The 22745-nt window shown below is 37.5% G+C and overlaps 3 protein-coding genes across 4 annotated transcripts in view; 2 read left to right on the top strand and 1 right to left on the bottom strand.

Moving 5' to 3' along the window:
* LOC118747342 (protein zer-1 homolog) overlaps positions 1–6488 on the top strand; it is a 12483-nt gene extending 5995 nt beyond the window's left edge. Inside the window, exons 1-10 of one of the 2 annotated variants that reach the window (XM_036481387.1) lie at positions 681–990; positions 1590–2287; positions 2362–2439; positions 2515–2639; positions 3970–4141; positions 4207–4368; positions 4442–4603; positions 4743–4892; positions 4949–5194; positions 5339–5500. In XM_036481387.1, the coding sequence (XP_036337280.1) occupies positions 681–990; positions 1590–2287; positions 2362–2439; positions 2515–2639; positions 3970–4141; positions 4207–4368; positions 4442–4603; positions 4743–4892; positions 4949–5194; positions 5339–5500 (2265 nt within the window). Of the gene's footprint in view, positions 1–680; positions 991–1589; positions 2288–2361; positions 2440–2514; positions 2640–3969; positions 4142–4206; positions 4369–4441; positions 4604–4742; positions 4893–4948; positions 5195–5338 lie in introns of those variants that run through there. The other variant, XM_036481388.1, reaches the window with a different exon arrangement.
* Positions 6489–10695: 4207 nt separating this feature from the next.
* LOC118747012 (sperm protamine P1-type-like) lies at positions 10696–11412 on the bottom strand. Its single transcript, XM_036481006.1, has 2 exons — positions 11064–11412; positions 10696–10973 (listed from the first exon to the last, which is right to left on the bottom strand). Exons 1-2 carry the CDS (start codon positions 11211–11213, stop codon positions 10839–10841), a joined length of 285 nt encoding a protein of 94 aa, XP_036336899.1. The 5' UTR covers positions 11214–11412; the 3' UTR covers positions 10696–10838.
* Positions 11413–21541: 10129 nt separating this feature from the next.
* LOC118747341 (protein rhomboid) overlaps positions 21542–22745 on the top strand; it is a 75046-nt gene continuing 73842 nt past the window's right edge. The window contains exons 1-3 of the mRNA XM_036481386.1: positions 21542–22173; positions 22262–22354; positions 22574–22597. Coding sequence (XP_036337279.1) covers positions 22003–22173; positions 22262–22354; positions 22574–22597 — 288 coding nt within the window. The 5' untranslated portion in view covers positions 21542–22002. The remainder of the gene's footprint in view (positions 22174–22261; positions 22355–22573; positions 22598–22745) is intronic.

Here is a 22745-nt window from a genome sequence, read left to right as displayed (position 1 = left end):
AGAAAAAAGAGTGCTAACTATTTAACAAAAACTTAAAACCAAGCACAGTTTTCTAATATTATGGAAATATGATGCATTAAATCAGCTGCGAAAGTATGGAAAATCGACGAATGTAAAAAAAAAAATATTGGCAAAAAAAATATTACTGAACCACGGAAGCTGTAAAAAGTACAGTGAAGGATTTTGGTTTATCCTTATAGTGATACACAAGAAATCCTCATCGATTTTGTTATCTTTGCAATAAGCGATTTTACCAAAAGTACCTACAACAGAATAAAGGTGCTTGAAGAGGGGGTGTGAAGGAGTCGGTAAGCAAGGCCTGAAAATGTGTTTGATAATATGTATGCAGCAGAGCTATGTATTGGAATTCTCTTATGAATAATATGAGATTGTTTCACCCATCCGGACATACTGCGAATGAAATGCTTTACCAAAATCAATTTCAAGAAATGTACTGCCAATTAAGTACAAAGAAAATATGAAATATAATACGAAAACTTGTGAAATATATGTGCTTTATGTAAAAAGACATTACATGCATAATGTACACACAAAACGTCCCGTTTTGTTTAATATAACTTTCTCCCCTTTCAGATCCTTATTCACACATCTACATATTAAGCAAAAACATAAAATAAATCCTAGTGACGTCATCAGCGGTATATACGCCACGCCTTGAAATGAGTGGCAAAGTACGCTTAAAGGCAAATGGCTATCTTGATGAGGATCCAATGACCCTACAAGATATCATCTATAAATACATATGCGAGAATTTGGATGTTATAAGCTATGAAGAAGATTGTATGGGCGGCAGCATACGTCATCTAAATGATGGCATCGTTCTTCCAAACGATATTTGCGATCGACTATTGGAAGCTTATCAACGCTTTCGGCGTCAGTTGAGTGATGATGTGATAAATCTTTTTGAGCATGCAGCACGGACATCATTGAAAATAGTTCACTTGCGGAATAGTTCGGTATCCAATGAAGGTAAAAAGCATAACAATGTAATATGTATGTATGTATTTAATAAATTAGATTTTTATTGCATATAAAAGAAAATTATGAAAAATGATACGTGGGAATTGATGGACAATATTCTAACGAGTTTGGAAATTTATCACATCGAAATCTGCTTGAGAGTATAGATGTAAAAATTCATACTTACAAATGTGTATGTGAATATGCAAATACTTTAGATAGCGGTTGTACTTAATTGATTAATTGATTATGTTGGAAATGAGTTTGAATTGAACGTCAACGACCTTCTAATAATAATGAAATTCTTATGAAAAACTAGTTTTTCATTTACAAAACTTGCTCTTATCTTCTACAAACATGCATACATACATATTTATATGCACATGCTTATTCAAATCTCAACATAAACCACTTTCTAATGTGAAATGTAACAATGAATGCAGTTTGATTTCGTGTTCTAAATTTTTTGCAACTGCCCTCCTTTCTATCTATGTATATAAAACAAGTATAGGCAAAACTTGCCACTCCACGACTATTTACTGCATACTTGTAGTACCAAATCCAATGCTTTCATGACAGTTAACTAATGATATGCTTTCTACTCACAGGTTTGGAGCTGCTTATGCGTCACAAGTTGTATTCACTTACCATATGGTATTGTAATCAAATAACTGTCCAATCTGCGCACTTGCTAACTATGTACGGCGAGGGATTACGTTCACTGGAGCTCGGCATCAATGCGCACATGTTGCAAAACTCTGAGCCCAATGAGAAGGAGCCTGTTGATTTTCAATTTAATTGCCCGCATCTACGCCGATTGGTTTTGAATGGAGTCGTATTGCATAATGGCTTGCTGCTCAATTCGCTACTCGAACTAACTCATCTCGACTTGACATCATGCATGCTAGCTAACTTTAGCTTGGAAGTCTTAGCAACTCTGCCGCTATTACATACACTTATATTGTTTAATGTATGGCCGATTGCTAATCAACTCCAAGCAATTTGTATGCTCCGCCGTCTGCGTACTTTGGATATTTCGATTAGTAACTCTGGAAATGGGCATGGCACTTACGATCTGCCCGATCAAACACTGGAAATGTTAATGAACAATTTACGTGAACTAACACACTTGGATATATCAGGTACGAATTTGGCGGGTAATGGTGTGGCAACGAAAGAATCAAATTTTAAATTACGCACCGACATACCAGGATTAGAATCACGCATACAGCGACCATTACAGTTTTTGGGACTCTATCATACGGCGCATTCAGCTTGCAAGCGGCATGATATACCTGCGATTGAGGTGAGGAAACTTGTTGTAAAATACATACTTATACACTGCAACTTGCATACACATTTTTTGTATGACTATGTTAGATCGCGGGTGATGCCAACGAACACCAGATTCTGACAGCTGCGCGATATTACTATGACAGACCGATGCTTTTAACGAGGGTAATTTTTAACTTTAAAATTTGAAAACACCGTGGTTTAGAAGTTTATATTAACCTTGTTCGTCATTTTAAACAGGTTTTGAATGACTTGTACCACCTTTTCCGCTTCGAAATTTGTAAGGACATACATCTTGCGTTGGATGCTGTGCTCACAGCTATGGATAGACATCTGAAATTTAAACACATGCAAATTTCTGGAAGGTAAAGTAAAGACGTAAGATAGTAAGAAAGCATTACCAAAAACTGGGTGCACAAAACATTCTTCTTCTTCTTTATTGGCGCTGTAACCGCTTAAGCGATTTTGGCCGGGTTTCTGTCCATTCGAACGACATGGCCAAGCCAGCTGCGCCGCTGAATTTTAATTCGCTGCTCTATGTCTATATCGTATGTACAGCTCATACAGCTCATCGTTAAATCGTCTGCGGTGTTCGCCATCGCCAACGCGTAAAGGTCCGTAAATCTTTCGCAGAATCTTTCGAAAACTCCAAGAGTCGCTTCATCAGATGTTTTCATTGTCCATGCCTCCGCGCCATACACCAGCAAAGGCTTATAGAGTGTGATCTTTGTACGAGGAGAGAGGACTTAACTTCTCAATTGCCTACTCAGTCTAAAGTAGTACTTGTTGGCGAAGTAGCGCTTGTTGGCAATAGTGGACTTCAAGGCTGACATTATTATTAGTGTTAGTGCTGGTTCCCAAATGAACGACGTCGTCTACTTTTTCAAACTTGTAACTGTCAACAGGGACGTGTGAGCCAAGACGCGTATGCTCTGACTGTTGTGTTGTGTCGTTCACCTCCAGACCCATTCGCTTGCCAATCCCGAGAAGGCAGAACAAACACCGATTACCGATAATATCGATGTCGTCGGCATACGCCAGCAATTGTATGCTTTGTAAAGTATTGTGCCTGAGCGGTGCTGTTCTGCGGCTCTTATTATCTTCTCCAACATCAGATTAAAGAAATCACACGAAATAAAACGGTTCGCAGAGGTCCTTCCGAATTCTAACAGAGCTGATGGTATTGCTCAAATTCCGGCAGCGCGGAATTCGTGCTGTCGAAAGCGGCTTTGAAATCGACAAATAGATGGTGTGTGTCGATCCTATTCTCGTGGGTCTTTTCCAAGATTTGACGTATTGCAAATACCTACTCTATAGTGGATTTGCCAGGCCTAAAGGTCCACAAAACTTTACTAAAACGGAATAATAGGGGCCAACGATACATGACAACAATTTCTATATACTCGATTTATTATTTTTATAGCAGCGTTATAGCTGACGTATAACATATTCTTCCTTAAAAAATCCTTTTGGATTTGTATTAAGAAAAGTCAAAAGGATTCTTTAAAGCAGACAGTAGACTCCCTCGGTTTCAGCTCAGTGCAAGTAAAGCTAAGTACTAATTTGGTGTCGCGCTGTTACATTACCACCACTTTCAGTAAAAATATATATATATATATGTATATATTTGAGTTAAAAGTAAAACTAATAGCATGCATATATGTATGTATTTATATTATACATTTTAAATTGCAGTGCCACGCTCTTCTACATAGTAAAAGGTCGTGATCGCTCAAAATTCGGAACACCATTGCGAAATCATATTATTCGTACACTGCTAAATGGAATGGAAACACATCTTACTGATGATACGATGCTACGAAATGGTTATCTAACGTTAACACAGTTCCAAATGCCAAACGACGTGGTAAGTTTTGTCCGCATATGAATTGCCTGGGGAAATTCCATAAATTTTTGTGTTTCCTTTTGCAGTTGTTTGAGTACGAACGTCTTATCAAAGTTTTATTGCATGGTGTCTCAAAGACGGAGCAAGAAGGCTTTGTGCAGAGGATAGCAATATATTTGCTAAACACATTGGCGTGCCAAGTGGATGGCAAGCAAAAGCTGTTTTTAGGTGAACTGGGAGTTGTTAGTGTGAGTAAAAGTTCTAACCGCTGCTGTGAATAGAGAGTAAATAAGAATACAATTCTTCTCATACTTTATACAGACAATGTTAAGTTTAATTAAGGATCGATTAACTCGTTCGGTATTTGATGATGTCATGGAAGTGGCATGGTCAACAATGTGGAATGTAACTGATGAGACTGCAATCAATTGTAAAAGATTTTTGGAGGGCCGCGGAATGGAGTTTTTCTTAAAATGCTTGCGTGTGAGTATTTACGAGTATTTTTTAAATTATGTTTGCATTGTTATTTCCCAGACGTCTGTACTTGCTCTACAAAGCTTAGTACTGACAATATGCAGTCTCACATTCCAGCCCCTCTAACTTCATATGCTTTACTCTACAGACTTTCCCTGATCGTGAGGAACTACTGCGAAATATGATGGGCCTTTTAGGTAATGTTGCCGAAGTAAAATGGCTACGACCAAAACTTATGACACAAGAATTCATTGAAGTTTTTGCCAAGCTATTAGATTCATCAAGTGATGGAATTGAGGTCAGTTGTGCACACTGCGTACCTATGTGCTTTATTTATGTATTACTTTTCAATAGGTAAGCTACAATGCTGCGGGCGTGCTGGCACACATCGCATCAGACGGACCTGGCGCGTGGACAATTGAATCTCCCACACGTGATAGCGTACTCATACGCATGGTGGAAGCTATCAAACGCTGGGATATCAAAAGTGAACGGAATATTAACTATCGTAGTTTCGAGCCGATTTTGGGGCTAGTACGCTGTTATGAAACACCACAATGCCAACATTGGGCTGTTTGGGCTTTAGCCAATTTGACTCAGGTGTGTTTTAATTTACAAAAAAATAAAGTATCTAATACTTGATTGAAGTTTTCACCCTTAAGCTGCGTAAAAATTTCGTATAATTTTTACACTTATTTTTTTCGGTTCTCACCAACATTTTTTCCTTCATTTATTTAACTCCAGGTCTATCCAGAAAAATATTGTCAACTGGTGAAGCAAGAGCATGGTATTGAAATCTTGACTGAATTGATTGAACATCCAAGACCATACGAGGATATAAAATTGATTGCGCGCAAAGTTATCGAAAAGTGTACACATTGGCCAAATTGGTTGCTAGATGGCTAAAAAAAAAATCCGGACAGAGCATATAACACCGCAGCATACTTGTGTTAAATACATGCCAAATGCGATTGGTAATAGTAGGAAAACCAATAAATAGGCGAGTAAAAGCAACGATGAATTACATATGTACATATGCGCAAATATCCGAAATGGCACTCGCAACGAGACAAGCAGGATGAGTTTAAGTAATCAAATGAGCATACAAACACACACACCCACATAATAGCAATGAATTTGTTCTCTGCTTCCTCTTAAGAAATGTTTATTTTTAAAGATTTATTGTTTATTTAAATTATATACATACATACATAAAAACGATACAATTACATAATTATTAAATAATGTAAAATTTCTAACGTAAGAAAGAAGTCGCGATAAGAAAAGCAAGGGTTAAGCTTACTAATAAAACGAGGAAAGAAAATACAACAGTAAATGAACAGCGTTGGCAGTGTATTATCGATTTACAGAAACGATTTTATTATCTGAATAGTTCACTGCAATGTATATAAATTAATATGTTTGCTCGAATTAAGCTATTTGATAACAAATTTGAAAAAAAAAATCTTTAATGACTCATAATTGCAAAGATCAGTAACATACAGGAACAACAAATTTGCTTGGTGGCGAGATTTTTTCATTATAAACCCCATGAGATTAACTACTCACTGAAAGAAATGCAAAAAAAAATAAAAAATAAATAAAAATAATAAAACCGGAAAATTAACTACCTTAGGTAGCGTTCTTAGCTTAATAAATAACTCTAATATATGTATAGTATATGTATTCATACATTTCTCATTCATTACATAATAGGTCATGTAAACAAATTTTATTTCATACCAGTTTATGGCATATTTGCAAACGAGAATATAACATACAATGTATAATCAAGTATGAAACGCATATTAAATGTAGTTGTTCTGCTTATTTCCATGTCAATCATAATGTAAATATTCAGCATAAAGCATTCGTTGTAGTTGTACGCATGGCATTTGACTTGTTTCTTATTCTTATTTGTTTAATTTATGCAGTAGTTGTATTTGAGAAACTTTTAGTGCTACTATCACTCACTTAGTTGCCAGGGTTAAGGTAGGAGAATAATTTTTACAGATGTTCGTCGGAGAAGGAATCGAAACGGTTCATGGCCATTGCGCTCGTCAGGGCTAACGGCGGATGAATAATACTTGCGTTCTGTTGTTGTTGTTGTTGTTGTAGCAGCATACAAGTTCCCCAAAGAGTTTTTGGTGAGTGTTGCTGGAGTGAAAGTCCTTGGCCAAATATAAATCTGGGTCGTTCCGGTTACGTAGACCCGACTGTCGTGGGAACGATACTTGCGTTCTCTTACTATGGGGTTCCTATACCGGAGCTCTAAATTCCTTTGAGTCTGCTATATATGTATACACAGTGGCGGGAAAAAATGGATGAATGCTCTTTTGTTTTTAATATTTACAATGTTTTTCAAGCTATATTTTTTTTTTATAAAAATATGGTTCCTGCTTTAACAAAAACTATATAATCCACACTTTCAAACTTCATACAGAAGTTGAAAAAATTCCAAAAATTTTTATCTAAATTTCGAGCTCTTTCACCAAAGTCTTTAGACATTTTTTGGGTATGCAGTTAAAAAGCTTATAAAATCCTAGTAAAATAAGTGCAAGTTTTGAGCGGCTATAAAATCGCATTGATTTTTAATAATTTTTTTTTTGCTGACGGCTTTTGCGGTTTTTTTCCTATAAATAGCGAAATTTAGGAAAACTGGCGTTGACTTTTTTTATTTGTTTCGCAAACGGTCTTGCGCATATTCTTCCACAAAAAATTCATATTTATATGGCAAAAGGTGCAAAACGCCGTCAACAAAAAAAATAAAAATAAAATAAAAATCAATGCGATTTTTTAGCCACACCATTCATCCATTTTTGACCGCCACTGTATGTACATATGTACATACATATGTATGTATTTATCTGCCTTAGACTGGGTCGCGAAAATATGTATGTTTGCAATTACTCCTCGGACTTTTTGCCAGCTGACTTAGAGAGAAGTTTGGGGTTATACAATTTCAAAATGTGATATATCCCTGAAAATATATTTTCAAGTACTAAATATTCTTCTGAGATCATTTTGACCTAGAGTACCTCCACAGACCACTCAATTCTAATAACTGAAATTCTAAATACATTTGTAAGGTGGGATTTTTTCCTAGAAGTGTAACAGTAAATTAATAAACATACAAATTTCAGCATCTTGAAATGTCCACTCGTACTTATCAACAAAAATTACAAATGTACATATATCTGACCCAGGATTTTCAGCTACATTCCCCAGAACTGCTTGGGGGGTTTTTATGCTGTTACAATAACAACAAAAACAAGAAGACATAAAGGAAGGCTGCGGAAGCAATACGAATAGGAGTGGGACCCTTCTTTGTAATAGGACCACACACTATCAGAAAGCGCTTACGTAGTAGGAGAGAACAGCAGTGAAACCAAGTCCCTGGGCAGTGCCAGACGAAGAAGCTATTGAGAGGAACAATAAGAAAATATCGAGCTCCAACCGCCACAAAGACATAAGCGACATTTTTTTCAAAATTTTCTTTTTGATGCGGAAATGTTTCTAAATCACCTATGTAGATACAGTTTTGCATCACGCTTACGTCTTTTTGGGCGGTTAAGGCTCGATATATGACAAGATTATTAACCAACAGAAGAACAAATTAAGAAATCTAATCGGTATCTTAGCAGGTCATTATAGATTAAGGGCCGGTTGTTCAATGTCTGGTTATCACTACTTGCCGGTTAAACATCATTATTGACGTTTTCGACATTATGCATATAAAATGTGATCGATAAAGCAGTCGCTGTATTTAACCGGAGCTTCTACCTCCGATTAGTGCTAATCAGACATTGTACAACCGGCCCTTAGGGGCAACGTAACGGAAACGTCGGAAACGATGTTTAACTGCGGAATAATGTTAATCATAGTTGGGGGAAAACGGCCCTAAACGCAAATACACCAACTCGGAATCTGGCCTAATGATTCATGCAGTTTCGCTAACAATGCAGCTCAAACTTTGAGTAACTCCCTGATTTCGATGGTCGAAAAGACGGGTCATTAAGACCGGAGCCAAAGCGCATGCATTCGATGTCAGCAAATAACCAGTTGATTTCCTAAGAGATTTAGGACTGGACGAGGAACAAGAGCCGATTTCGAACGACTTTCGATTATGCGGTTAACGGCATTAACATTTCTTTTTTCTAAAATCACAGGTTCGGAGATTGCGGTACGACGTGCGCTCGGAAGTGTTGAACATTTTCAAAAAAAAATAAAAAATTGAAGTCATTGTGAAATATATATAAATTAAAAATACAGTTATAAATTTTAATTCATTTGCAAAAAAAGACTAATAAATTTTAATTAAAGAAAAAAATTCTTTGTGAAAAAATTATACGTAAAGAGGAACTAGGTGAGCTGCAAAGCAAACTGGTTGTAATCTGATTCAAAAACTAGTAGCTTTTCCTGCAGGGATATTACTCACTCATGCAAACAAATATAGCTCAAACATAATCGAAATAAACTAAAATCGGTGAAAACATCTAGAATCGAAAATTATAACGATTATTCGGATAACCGGGAGCTGAAGAGGGAAGGGCAACGTATTTTCCATGTAATAAAAAGATGGATGCCGAAATAAGTGGATAGGTTAGGTCCAGAAGTAAGGGACTAGCTTAGACAATTGTGAGATTGTCCTATTTCGATGCCACATTCTCGTGCCGATTATGTAATTACGAATTCGGCTAATCTCAATGCTCCAGAGCTCAGCGGGGCTGTGGTTTTCAACCTTAGCCTTGCGAACGCTGGGCACCTATGAAGGTAGTGTCGAGGTAATTCACCCATCCACCGCCTTCTTAATAGTTAGCAGCCAGTTCTGCCTGAAATACACTGCAGCAGTCCGGAAGTCTGAACTTAGCACTGATGGAAAGCTACATACGACAGAGGACCCCTCCCTCAACCCTGCCGAACAAATTTCGATTTATCCGTGAATAGGTTCACGGCTTCCCATCTATAGTACTTCCACCCGGGCCAATCCTCCCCTGAGGGAAAATAGGCAGAGAAGAAGCTCCTAGCAGCAATTTCGGTTGCGCAGTAACCCGTGCGATCGGGGCTGAAATCGAAGACCTCCAGAACTTTAGAGTGTCTAGTCCTTAAGTCGGTCAACCACTTGGATTCTCTGATTCTAATAGGTGTTCGCGCTGCGGCAGTTTTGCTTGCAATGTCGACCAACAGTATGTTCAACATTACGTTAAGTACCATGGTTGTGGGGGAAGGGGGGCAGGGCTGCGGGTGCTCTATAATGTCCCACTAATACCAATTAGACAGCCCGTTGTACGCGATCCAACTGCTTAGCTAATGTAGACTTCTCAAGTGAGTATCACCAGACTAGGGCTCCATAAAATATAATAGGTTTGACTACGGTTTCGTAGCGCCAGTAGAAAATTTTGGGCGAAACATCTCATCCCTTTCCAATATTTAGCTCCCCTACAGCACTAAGAGGCCACTGATGCCGATCATTAAAGGCTATTCCATTAACAGCTGGCAAGTAATTATTTGGTAAATTATTGTGAATTTAAGACAATTCTTTATCCAAAGATGATGGTTTTGAGAAAAAGGGAAAACTTTTCTTTTTCACAGCCACAAAACTTTGTGAATCGTATTTTTACATATGTGAAGTCAAGGCCTTGTGTGAAGTGATGAAAAATGTTTTCACTTTACGTTTTCACAGAACAGGAATTGGCTTCCTGATGATTTAGTTTGATGCATTTCCGAACACAGTCTGTTACCTTTTATGAAAGAGGATCACGTTTTAAGAGAAAATTTAGGCGACTCTGCCTACATCACGCGCTCGAGCAACATAATTTTGCTCATCACTAGCAAATGAAATCCAAAAAATCATTTTCTTGCGCAATTTCTGCAACATTACAGTGAGGTGTATCCTTGTTTTCGTACGAATCGAAAATTTGAATTTTTTGTATACAAAGTGATAGGAAAATTTCACGATTTTCGATTCGAATGAAAACAAGAATATGCCTCAGTGAATCGGCAGAATCCGATGCACCCTAACCAAAAAAAAAAAAATTGTCATCACCGCAATTAAAAATGGAACACATACGCATACATACGCAAAATATCACTCGCAATTTATTTTCACACAAATAAATTTACATGAAGGCATACAAAATTTTGTAAAACGCACCATGAGTGGTCAACCAGAAAAAATGCAAATTTTCTTCACACGAAATTTATCCAAAAAATAAAAAAGTAAACTGCCAGGAATAAAATGCATCTAGCGGCGGCGACGTCTGCGAGAACGTGAACGTGAACGTCTGCGTCGACTACCACTTCGTCTACCGCTGCGGCGCCGTCGCCGACCACCTCGGTCGAACATGCCACCCTCCCCATGATCTGCGGCATCTGTTGGCTGTGAACAGAAAGATCAGAATTACGAAAAAAAATTAACATTGAACCAAAATACATGCATAGCACACAATGGGGCAATGAATGTCCTCACCTGAAGTTTGCGTGATTTTCGCGTTTGCACAACATCTGTGTCCGAGCTGGAAACCGTCAATTCGTCCGACATCTCGTCATATTGTCCAGCTTCCTTATCGTCGTTATTCTGGTTGCTTTGATTATGTGTGCTTTTCGTAGTTTTGCTCATTTTTATACGCTGTTATTCCTTTGATCGCCGATTGGACCTCAGCATCCGTCGTCGCCGTTGGCCTATGATTCTCAGCTGGTTCAGCGAGTCTTTTAATTGCTTAAGCTTTTTATTTTTTCAGTTTTTGTAAAATATGTATGATTTTAACACAAATTTCCCAATTACAATACAAACCAATGCAGTTTAAATTTTTTGCACGTTACAATTTTTTTTTTGAAAAAAAGTTAAAAAACGTTATTCAAGTTCGAGAAAATCTATCGAATGAGAAAATTTATGAAATTTACTTGTCAATATTTTTCAAAATCGGCTCAGCTTGCTGGTTTTCTACGATTTGAATTAAATAAAAGTGGGTATATTTTGCACACAGTGCATCCACTGGAAAAGTAATATATTCATCTGGCTCCTCATACAGTGCTGAATGGAAACCGATTTTTTTGGGACTGTATGTTTGAAAACTAGTTAGAACTGTAGAGGGTGCGTCAATTGGCCAGTAGCCGAAAATAAGAGGCATGCAAATGGTGAACAAATATGGGGAGCATAGAGTGCAAGTGACCTATAAGGAAGCTATCTCTCTCTACACCGATGGGACCAAGATGGACTATAGTTTCCACTGCTAAGTCAGTAAGATTTCAAAGTATCACAAAATCAATACTTAAATAGCTAGAAGAGAACTGCAAAATCTAATCATGTCCCGTTTCTAAGACGATGATCACCTCCTGACTTTTGACTCGGCTGAGCAGCGTCAATGTTAATCAGAGAGTCAGTGAAAATGGGAGGCTATTAGAATACATTTGAAACGGCGACATTGGAATGATCTTTGTATTGATACAAAAACAGACGGCAGGTGAAAAAGCCTAGGAGCTTTTAAAAATTAAAGCAATTATCACGGAGCACACATCTCCAGGAAAACATGTGGTGAGGATAGGACTTTTATCTAAAAAAAAGTATAAACTGTAGCTGTAGAAGTGCTCAGGACATATGTACGAGTATTTACTACTAATCGTGTATCACGATATGCAGACCTGCTACAAGCTTCGGAAGGTTGCGCCGGTGGTACATCCCTAGTGCAGACATGTCCTTCTGCACTTGGTCCTTCCATTGTACTTATTCGAGAACACCTTTTTTTCGTTCCCCATGCATGGGTGCAGAGTCGAAGGATTATCTTCCAGCACGTACAACATGCCCAAGCTAGCGAAATCGTTGGATTTTTAGGCGCTTGACTATGTGCTTGTCGTAAAATAGCACACTTCGTCATTTCTTCTTCTTCGGTACTCGTCGCCCTTAGATCTTGTGTATAACAGTTCTCTGGAAAGCCCCAATGCCTTCTCAGCTTTGTTCGAAATCGTAAATTTTCCAGCGCAATATTAGAGGATGGACAGGACGAGGGATTTATACAGCGTAATTTTTATTCGTCGAGACAGGACATTGCTTTTCAATTTCCTACCGAGCCCAAGGTAGAGCCCAAGAGCACCTGTTGGCAAGAGTTATTTTTCGCTTGATCTCCAAACTGAAAACGCGAGGACTTTTTTGCGACTTTGTCGCCGGTAGACCAAGCTCTTTCGCTTCTTTTCCTAAGCTGGAAAACGCTAAGCTGTCGTAGCTCGTAGCTGTCGTAGTCATTATTATCTGAAATCCCCATTTGAACGCAGCTGAATGTTGTACCCAAGGTCACTCTACACAGCCATATTCGTCTTTCGGAAATCACAAATTTAGACATAGCGTCGTACAGGCAACTTCTCTTCATGATATCAAAAACTGCTTTAAAAACGACATAAAGATGGAGTATATCACTTGGCTTATCTAGTGTCTTCTACAGGATTTGTCGACAGAGAAAATCTGACCGATGACGAATTCTCCAGATATGAAGCCACACTGGTAAGGTCCAATTACTTTGTTCCTGAAGGGCTTCAGAATGTTTATTTGCAATTCCAATAAGTTCCATTCGAAAAGGTTTGTAAAAAACACAGAAGTACATACATACGTACATATATGTATGAAAATGGGGCTTGGACAAATCTGGTCAAAATTGTGCCTTGACAGACGGCAGTGATGGGGATTAACGAGTCGTGAGGTCGTGGGTTCGAGTCCCGCTGCCGGTAGAACTTTCATTTGATTTTTTCTATTCATTCAGTTAAAGCATATGTATATCGTCACCTAAGGAAAAAAGGTGCCAAGTCCATTTTTTAAAATTGTTCAGAAGAGACGAAAAATCGATGTACATAGTTTCGTTTTACCTGCCATTCTGCATCAAAATCTTAATTTAAAAAAAAAATGAACTTGGCACCTTTTCACCTTTAGGTGGCGATATAATTTTTAAATATTATTTTTAGTTAGTCGTTGTTAAAATAAAACTAATAAACTAAAAATTTGAGTACTATAAGCTGCAGGACTTTATCCGGATAAACTACAGTTCATTCCTAAGATATTCGGAATATCTCGGAGGTACACCGATCTTCCACTCAGGTGACGATATGTTATGGAGTCGATCGTTTAAGTACCCATTCCGGCAAAGTACATTTTTAAAGCAAGTGCTTTAACTGTATACGCACCTTTCTGAAAAGTGGATAGTTCGCTATGCTATTCATAAGATTAGGTAAATTTTTTCGTATCAAATAAAATAATTTGACATAATTTTTTGGGAATTAGTCTCATAGCCCATTTCCACCAAAGCTTAACCACAGTTAAGAGCTCAGGTAAATTCCTACAATTTTAACATACTCAATGATCGGCAAGGGTTAATTCTTGATTTTTGCTTTTTTCCTTTCGTTTGTTTGTACTTAATATAAGCAATTACGCTCTTCGAGTTGTAATCTCTTTTCCCATAGGCATAAAGTGCAGTTAAGACTTGGTGGATACAAGCTATTAGCTACAACTTTGTAACTCAAAGATGCCCGTTTAAATTAAACATTTAACGATTTTGTTGAAATTTTGTACGGAGATAATATTTAGAATTTAAGATTATCTTAATAGGTACTATCTCCGAGAAGACTCGTATATATGTAAGTGTCACCTATTCGAAATTAGTTACAAATTAATTAAAACATCATAATATGGGTATCAAATGGATGGTATTTTCCCTAGATCCCTAATTCAAAAATATTTTTAACAGGGTTGCCACCTATTTTGAATCGCATATTTATTTAAGTTTTTTGTTAAGAAAAAAAGGTAAAATATTAGTATTCATGGCTACCAAGAGAAGGTTCTTAAACAATGCTTTCCCTATATACACAATGTTATTCCTTGGGATAATAGTGTAAGATTGCCACTTATTTTCGATTCCACTCAATTTATCTAAAACATCGCAATATGGATATCAAACGAAAGGTATCGTTGAGAACTTTGGTCCGAAAATATCTTCGATCAGGGTTACCACTATCCTGTGTAATAAAAATTTTTATTTTGTTACTTTCAATCAGCATTTTTTTATGTGTAAACGGAATGTGGATTTCGGAATAAGGTTGCCACCTAAATTTTGGAGTAACAAATTTACTTAACAGATATTGATATTGAAATCATTTTTATTTTTTTTTTCGAAAATATTTTTTTAAAGTTATCCAAATTTTTAAAACTTGTAAAAGTATATGCACTCCGAGCAAAGCTCGGTCAACCTGGTACTGTAACTTATTCAACAAAGGAATTCCGTCATTAAGAAAGCCATTAACATTAAATTACAATGCAAGCATCACAAAGCGAATAAGGACTAAATGAGATATTTATGTATACGTATGTATGTGTGCATGGGGTAAAACAGGGACATATATAGATGTAAACATTTTTATAATGTCTTATACACATGTGCATCCGGATACTCGTATATGTACATACGTATATACTTATATCTACATACATAAATGCATACATACATACATATATACTACATACGTTTGTAGATCTGATTGTGGTTAAAATGTACGCGGCACACGCAAACTTAAGATGTAAATAACCCCACAACATGCCAAGTATGAAAACAATGTTGCTAAAAAAAACATTTATATTTATGTATGTAAGTGTATAGATTTAAATATGTGGAGAAAAAACATCAACTACCAACATTCGATGTCGCTTTGCTACAAATTTTATCAGCTTATGATATTTCTTTACTTTACGAGTCACGTTTCAGTCTGTCGCGTTGGAAATTATGTACATACATATGTATGTATGTATGTGGTGAGGGTGGGTGGATAGTACCCCTGTATAAAAGTAATAGCGTCCAACAGACCCCCGTTTCTCAAGTGACTATTGCGAAAGCTAGAACAACCCTTAAAGCGATGAATATTGGCCAAAACAAAACGATTAGGGTGACCAGAGGTATTCAAAAGTTAACGTAACCTCAATTAGTTTCTGGCAATCGCTTTGATTTCCTTTCGAGCTGCTTCGCCTATCGCTCGACTGTTCTCCGCCACGTTTCACGCGGTCTGCCAGGTGGACTGCCTTTGTCGATTTGGGCGTTCCTTTCCATGGCCATCTGTGCAATAATGCCGTCTTCTTTGCACAAGGTGTGAACTATCCACATTGACTTCTGTCTCCGGATCCAGATGTCAAGGGACTCCATGTTAGCGTTTCTGAGAAGCTCCTCATTTGAGATTGTTTTACGAACACTTGCAGGCGCCTAGTTATTGCAATGGTGACTTTCCTTCGAGTGGAGCAGTCGTACAGCAGTACGGATAGCACATTGGACTTGAAAAGCCCGATCTTTAAACTGGCACTCAGTTTGTTGTTTCGCCATAACCTTTACATCATACCAAAAGCCGCTATGGCTTTACTTTACCAGGAGCAATCGCGCACCCAAGGTATGTTCATCATAGTATTAAGGGCCGTTTTCACAAACTCTGGTTAACACTATCGACACAGTGTTATATGCATGATGTCGAAAACGTCGATAACGATGTTTGACGGATGATTAGGGTCAACCAGGCTTTGAGCAAACGGCCCTAAGTGTTTGGTCAGAGGCTGTCACGACACCACAAGCCTGTGCTGGCACACTTAGTACTTTGGTTTTTTTCTATGTGCTCTTTAGGCCTGTTGCTTTAGCTTTAGCAAAGTGCACAGTCGAGGAGGGCCCTCAAAGCAGTATCCAATATATCCCCAATCAAAAAAGGAAGAGAAGAGGTAAGGGTAAGTAGCCTTGTCGAACAGCATTGTGCACTTCGAAGGTCTCAGCCAGCTTCCCGTTTTGAAGGACATGATATCGAGATTACTTATAACATCGTGCAGTCAGGCGAAACTATGGGTCTGAAACCAATTTAAGTCCTCTACAAAAACTGTGTACAAAAATTCAGTACTTATTTGAAACAATCAGGAGAAAATCCTGTCGGTCGTGCAAAATGAAGTTCCCACGGTCCCGGATTTTTCACCGAAAAATGGAAAGCGTAATTTTTGGAGCTACTAATAAGTTGCGACAATACTCGGCATGCAGTCGCTAAAAAGGAAAAAAAGATGATTAAGAGATTTATTTTTTGCCCCAGGATATAGAAACTTCGAGATCTAAGAAATCTTACCGACGAACTACATATTGAAGTTAAACAAATCTGCAGTAAAGTGTTTTTACCGATATCATCACAGGTTCTCTCTACAGTACTTGTTGGTGGAGAAATCGATTCGCCATTTTCTGTTGATGTTCAGGTCCCCACTCAAAGCAATTGAAGCACTTGAGATTTCACGTTTTCAACAAATTCGTGAAAAAAATGAAATTGGAAATATCGGACCTGCAGACATTCTAGCATAATAAAAGTAACGGGGCTTGGCCTCCCCTTTGCGTCCATAAAGGATGTTCATAGTGGCCAAATCTGTCTGCCAGCGTGATATTTTTGTATTTCAATTTGGTTTTACGAAACTACGAAAAAAAGTATGGTCACTCTAAAAACTCTTTCTGACTTGAACCAAAACAAACCGGCTACTGGCTCACACAGTATTGCAGCCACCACACGAATTTAGTTATCATTTTGTCGTCTTCCCGTTTGGGGGTGTTGCAAGAGTTGTAAATATTTTGTCTGTGCGCGCGTTTTGAACTTTTGCCGGTCGCGTGTTCCGTGTTCGCTTGCCGAAAAAGGAAAACAAGGAAATCCTAAATAGCAAGTGAACGAAAAAAGTGCGAATTAACGGTGAAAACAAACTGACTATGTATGTGTGTGTGTGTGAATTGATAATAAAAATGTAGCCAAAGTTTTGAATGAGGGTGGTATTTTTATAAAGGAAAGTGATTATCGCAAAGCTATTTTGCGCTCTAATGTTTCAACATTTCATTGGATAATCTACATACATATAATCTTCACGGCTAGCTGTAAAGGAGTGTAAATACAATTTGGTATGTTAGTGTGTGTGGGACAGTAAACGCCGACATTGCAATTTTCGTCCGCTTCCTTCATCCATAAACTGCATTATCGACTTTGCTGAGCCATTGTTATTATTAAGCACTTAAATACATACAAACTCGTAATCGTTTGTGGACATCGCCGGTCCGGTAATTAAAGGTTTACGACCCTAGTTGCACGTCATCGTATGTAATGGCTTTATATTGTTTCGGTCGCGGTCGTTGTACGCTCTGTCAACATAACGGTACAAAACGTGTTACAGCCCGACTTCGTTACATACATATGTACATTCATACATTTATGTTTTCGTGACTGATGCCGTCACGTTTTCACGTCTGTTATTAACGTGCTTTATGTACTCGTATTTTGTAGTTCTTTTGAAAGGAGTTTCTCCGCATTTAAGTATTGATTTTCCGCAACTTTTTTGTGTGGTTTCCTTGAAGTGTTGGAAAGTGTTGAGTGTCGTGGAAAAATGAAAGGAGATGTTTCCACTTATCAACTAAAGAAGTGGATTATCTCAAGTGAAGTGCTCATAAACATTTGCACTGTCATCGGGAGGGGAGAGAACAACACAGAACAAAACAAAACGAAAGATAATGAAATAAACTCAAAAGCTTTTTAAAGGGCTAAACGCAAGGCTTTGCATGCAAAACTTTTGCATATATAATTAAGAGAAATTAACTAAGAAAGGTTTTACAGGCTGAAAGCAAGCAACGTACGATGACAATAGAACTACCGAATCATGCTTAATAAACGTACATATGTATCTACTCAGTTAAAAAGAAAAAAATCCTTACCCAACCCAACCTGCAGAACAATAACGGCCCATCTCCTATGGTCAGCTCTACATATGTATATACATTAGGGTGGTCCAAAAACAGCGAAGTCGGAATTGTAATGCCCTCACCCCCTGGGATTGTTCTATATCGAAAAAATATACCCCTATTTTTTATTTTGAAATCAAAAAATATTTAGGGGTCGCTCAAAGCGCTCAAAGTTTTCCATGTATTTTTATGTGGAAAAAATGAATTTTTTCGTAGAAATGGTATAGAATTCTTGAAAATCAATATTTTTCGATCGGAAAACTCTGGTTCTCTTCAGGAGACTTTCAATAATACAGTACAGTACATATGTACATATGGTATCATAAAAAACTCTACTATTGACTCCTGCTTTGCTCACTCGGCCATTGTTGGAGCAGCGCGAGCAAAATGATATACATCTTCATTTAGAACATGCTCAAGTCTTTGCTGTCAAAAGAGCTTTTAACCATGAAAGTTGACAAGGGAGCTTTTTGTTACACTTTCGTGCCGGAATAAACAAAATCTTGGAAGCTATTACCTTTTAATAATGGCGAGAATATTCACCCTGCCAGAAAGCTAAGCGCTTAAGAAATGGTCGTCCAAAATTTGTTAAATTTATTTTAGTTAGTTAGTTTATTTTAGCTTTCCTTTTGTTGACACACATTGCTTCTACTAGGCGTCACATACCGCCAGACAATACGAGTACTTCCCACACATGAAGTATTCTGTCTGATAATAGATTTGAGTTGAATAACGTCCATCTCATGGTCGCCGCCTGGTTTAGTTTAGACGAATGTTGCTAAATAAGTTAGCTAAAGTTATGGTGTCGGTTTTGTAAAGCTCGCGTTCTGTCCGTAGATATATTTAATTTGGTTATTATCCTTCATTAGAATGGTTGTGCTTTTCTTGTTCAGCAGCAACTCTACCTGCAATGTTGTGCGATACCTTTGGTTTCGCCTCCACCAATCTCCAACTGTTAAACCTCATGCCGTTCCCTTAAGGTCTGATGTCGCAGTCCGAAATTGTTGACTATGCTCGTCGAATATCCTTCAGAAGTTTAAGGAAAACCTGCTTTGGATTTCCTATCCGAGGGGGCCTGATGGCGAGAGGTACGCCGATCTCGAAGAGTGTACTCTGTTGCAAGCAACAACTTCCCAAGGATGATAAGGCTTTAACGGGTGGGCACTGCCTCCCGACTTCTTTCACTTTTGTGAAATCTAGCCCTTGGCGTTCTCTTGTTAGGTACCTTGGTTCTTATATTGGTGAGTGTGATCGTACCTTTTAAGTGGCCTAGTTATGAGCGTTTTGATGGAGCACTCGGATGTGGGGAAAGGGGACCGTGCGTCCGGTTTTATTATTACTTTTTGCTTGTTGAGCTTAATATTGTACACATGACTATAGTTTTCGAAAGTGGCAGGCCCATAAAGTTACAAACGAAGCTGGAGACGGAAAACAGTGCAGTAATAAAAAAACGCAGTTAACATAGTACGAGCAAAGATGAAGATGAGGATGTTGTATATATTGTCAATTGCAACCAATTCGCCTTCAGCTTCGTTTTCATCAGGATAACGACATAGATAGTAACAAAGACAAAGGCTAAGACGCAGTCAAAGGCAACGACAAAGAGAAATATAAAAACACAGACACAGATTAAGATTGAGATTAAGGAGAAGATGAAGTTGAAGATTAAGATAAATTTGAAGATAGGAGATGAAGATGAATATCAAGATCGATATGAATATTGATATGAAGATGAAGATGAATGTGAAGATGAAGTAGAAGCTTAAGAAGATGACGAAGAGAAAGAGGCATATAAAAAAAATGTCGCACACGTTCTTCCTAAGCATATTAACTCTAAATCTCCATTGGTTGGAAAACGCCAAAAAAATTTCTAAACAGATTTTAATCATGTGGGCAAGGAATAATTTGCTTTAGATTTTTTTAGTGAAAAACAATAAAACTGTAGTGCCGCTTTTGCTGGTTGGTAAATAAACGGTCGGTAAAATGTTCGGTGCATAATATCAGAAATAGAGAATTTTTAATTACATAATACGCTTTTGAACTACGTGTGCGATATGTACATTAGACCATGCCGAAAAAAAAGTTCGTTGACACCCCCGAGTTAAAAGTATTTTTGCAAATCGAATTTTTTTTTCACATTTTTAGCATTTACAGTCGGATCTTAAAGTATGATTCTTTTTGCTCAAAAGTTTATTGACCTGAAGCACCCCGTTCTAATACTTACACACCATATCCCAGTCTTTATCGTTCTAACGTATCACCCTAGTGTCAACATATTAAAGCTTGCCAAAATTCATTAAACTTTTGCTAAGAAAAATTAAAAAAAAATTACTTAATTTTACTTCTATTTGTTTAATTCGTGGAGTAGAAATTGAAATGATCTGGTGGGTAACTGGTAGAATGGGCATTTCATATCAATGCACTTTCGAGCAAAAAAATTGTCTCCCTGAGAAATCGGAAATATGTATTCCGGAAATATGTAAAAAAAATTTCTAGTAAGGTGGTATGGTCTAATGTGCATATACATACATATGTACATCCATATGCATTTATTTGTATAAACATACCGTTCTAAAGATCGATAGCCTTTGGCACTAAAAACGGCGGATATGTCAGTCAACTTTCTTAGAAAAACGTGTTTTCGTGCCGTTGGCACATTTAAAAACTTTTGTTGTCATTTCACAAATTGCTTTCATCACTAAAGGGCAAACTGGATAAACAGCAAGAGGGTGAAATATGAAAGCACAGTAATTGGCGCCATGGCCTATAGACAGGGTAATGTAATTTGTTTGCTATCAAATTCAAGCTAATAATAATTTCTACCAAATATCGACGTAATTCATATCTAACATTTTCTTTAGGAAAGGAAAACTTTTTGCAAATTTTCTGTGCTTTGGGGGTGTGTTACATACACACACATATGTATGTATGTATAAGAATAACTAAATATGTAAGCACTAGCCATCGTCCTCAATAACTGTTAAATTAGCGGAAGCAATAAAATTTTATTTCCCGAGCATGAAATAGACTCTGGCATTGATGGCCGGAAGTAGCCTATGATTAAACGGGCTTGTTTTACTCTTGCCCCCCACAAATGTTCACGAAGTAGCTATGAAGAGAAAACTTCAACGTGAAATTTCAACATTCGAGGGCGGAAATTAAAAATTGCAAACTAAATTAATAAAAGCTACAGGCTAATTTTTTAGTGAAATCTATTTTTACCCTGCTGAGTGCGCCTCGAACCTGCGCGTTCGCATGTGGCGCGCTAACACGCTACAGGGTACGCCACGCTCGCCTCAGCTGCCGTTAGTGCTATTTTCGTATTTTCCTCGCTGCCTCATTCACCCCCACACAATTCGTTGCATATTTTTAGGCATAACATTGAGCATGAGATGTTTATACACTGTGAAAAAATATTATGACAAACAAGAAGTGTGTAAGTTTGAGCAAATAAAAAAACTAGTTTTTTTCTAAGATGAAATGAAGTGCTAATAAATAAATAAATCTTATGTTGCATAAAAGAACCGTCGAGCTTTTGGACTTTAGATAGCATTTTATGCTGTTCGTTGATTTATTGTAAATGTGTGGTTAAGAAGCAGCGGCGTTATCTACGATTGCATTTTCTTTCGAGCCAAAGTGTAGCGTAGTAGCGGCATGTGGAGCGGTTTCGATCGTTGCAGTTCGCGCGGCGTCGATATACAAAGCACCAACAATGCTGGCAGTAGTCAACAGGAGACTTTGGCTGAAATCGAACACATATCAACGATAGCAGGCTCACTGGTATCAATTGCTTCCATATCACATACACACACACAAGTACGTTATGTGAGTATTTCGAATGCTTTTGAGTGGTTAATGCAAACTTTGCAATGTATTTTTTGTTTATATTTTCTTCGTGATTTTTCTCATATAGCAATGTACAAATGATGCTGGCTATGAAACAGAACACACTTCGCTTAATTCGGACTTTGATGAGGCGGAGCTGCGCAGGGAATTGCTGCGTGATGTAGATGGCTTTTAAACGGTTTTCACATGAGGCGATTTTATAGGCAATTTTAAAAGCGATTAGTTGAATCAAAACTTTATTGGAAGCGATTAGCTGAAATGCCATTCACACCAGACGATTGTTGCTTTCAATTAAGAGTTGCCTGTAAAATCTCTTTATGTACATATTTACATGCATAGTACTGTTGTACTGACATATTATGGTTTTTTTTCGTTGCAGAAATGGAAATTGCTGTTTGATATGGTAAGTGGATTTTCATTTATTTAATATATGCAGAAGTTGTTATAATGGAAAATATAGTCTTATCATAAATGCTTTAAAAGTTACAAATATTTTTCGATACATTATTTTTTACTAATTAATTATGCCTGGGTTTCATTATAGAAGTTTG

Source organism: Rhagoletis pomonella, unplaced genomic scaffold, assembly GCF_013731165.1.
Source record: "Rhagoletis pomonella isolate Grant_MI unplaced genomic scaffold, Rhpom_1.0 Rhpom_scaffold_00011, whole genome shotgun sequence".
NCBI classification, from domain to species: Eukaryota; Metazoa; Arthropoda; class Insecta; order Diptera; family Tephritidae; genus Rhagoletis; species Rhagoletis pomonella.
Note: the sequence above shows the minus strand (reverse complement) of the source record. Positions and strands in the feature narration are given on the sequence as shown.

What these genes read in the sequence shown, in the direction of transcription:
- LOC118747012 (XM_036481006.1), bottom strand. Translation starts at nt 11,213, where the DNA reads ATGAGCAAAACTACGAAAAGCACACATAATCAAAGCAACCAGAATAAC. An exon ending in GAAAATCACGCAAACTTCAG is followed by an intron (nt 10,974 to 11,063) that starts GTGAGGACATTC and finishes TTCTGTTCACAG; the next exon opens with CCAACAGATGCCGCAGATCA.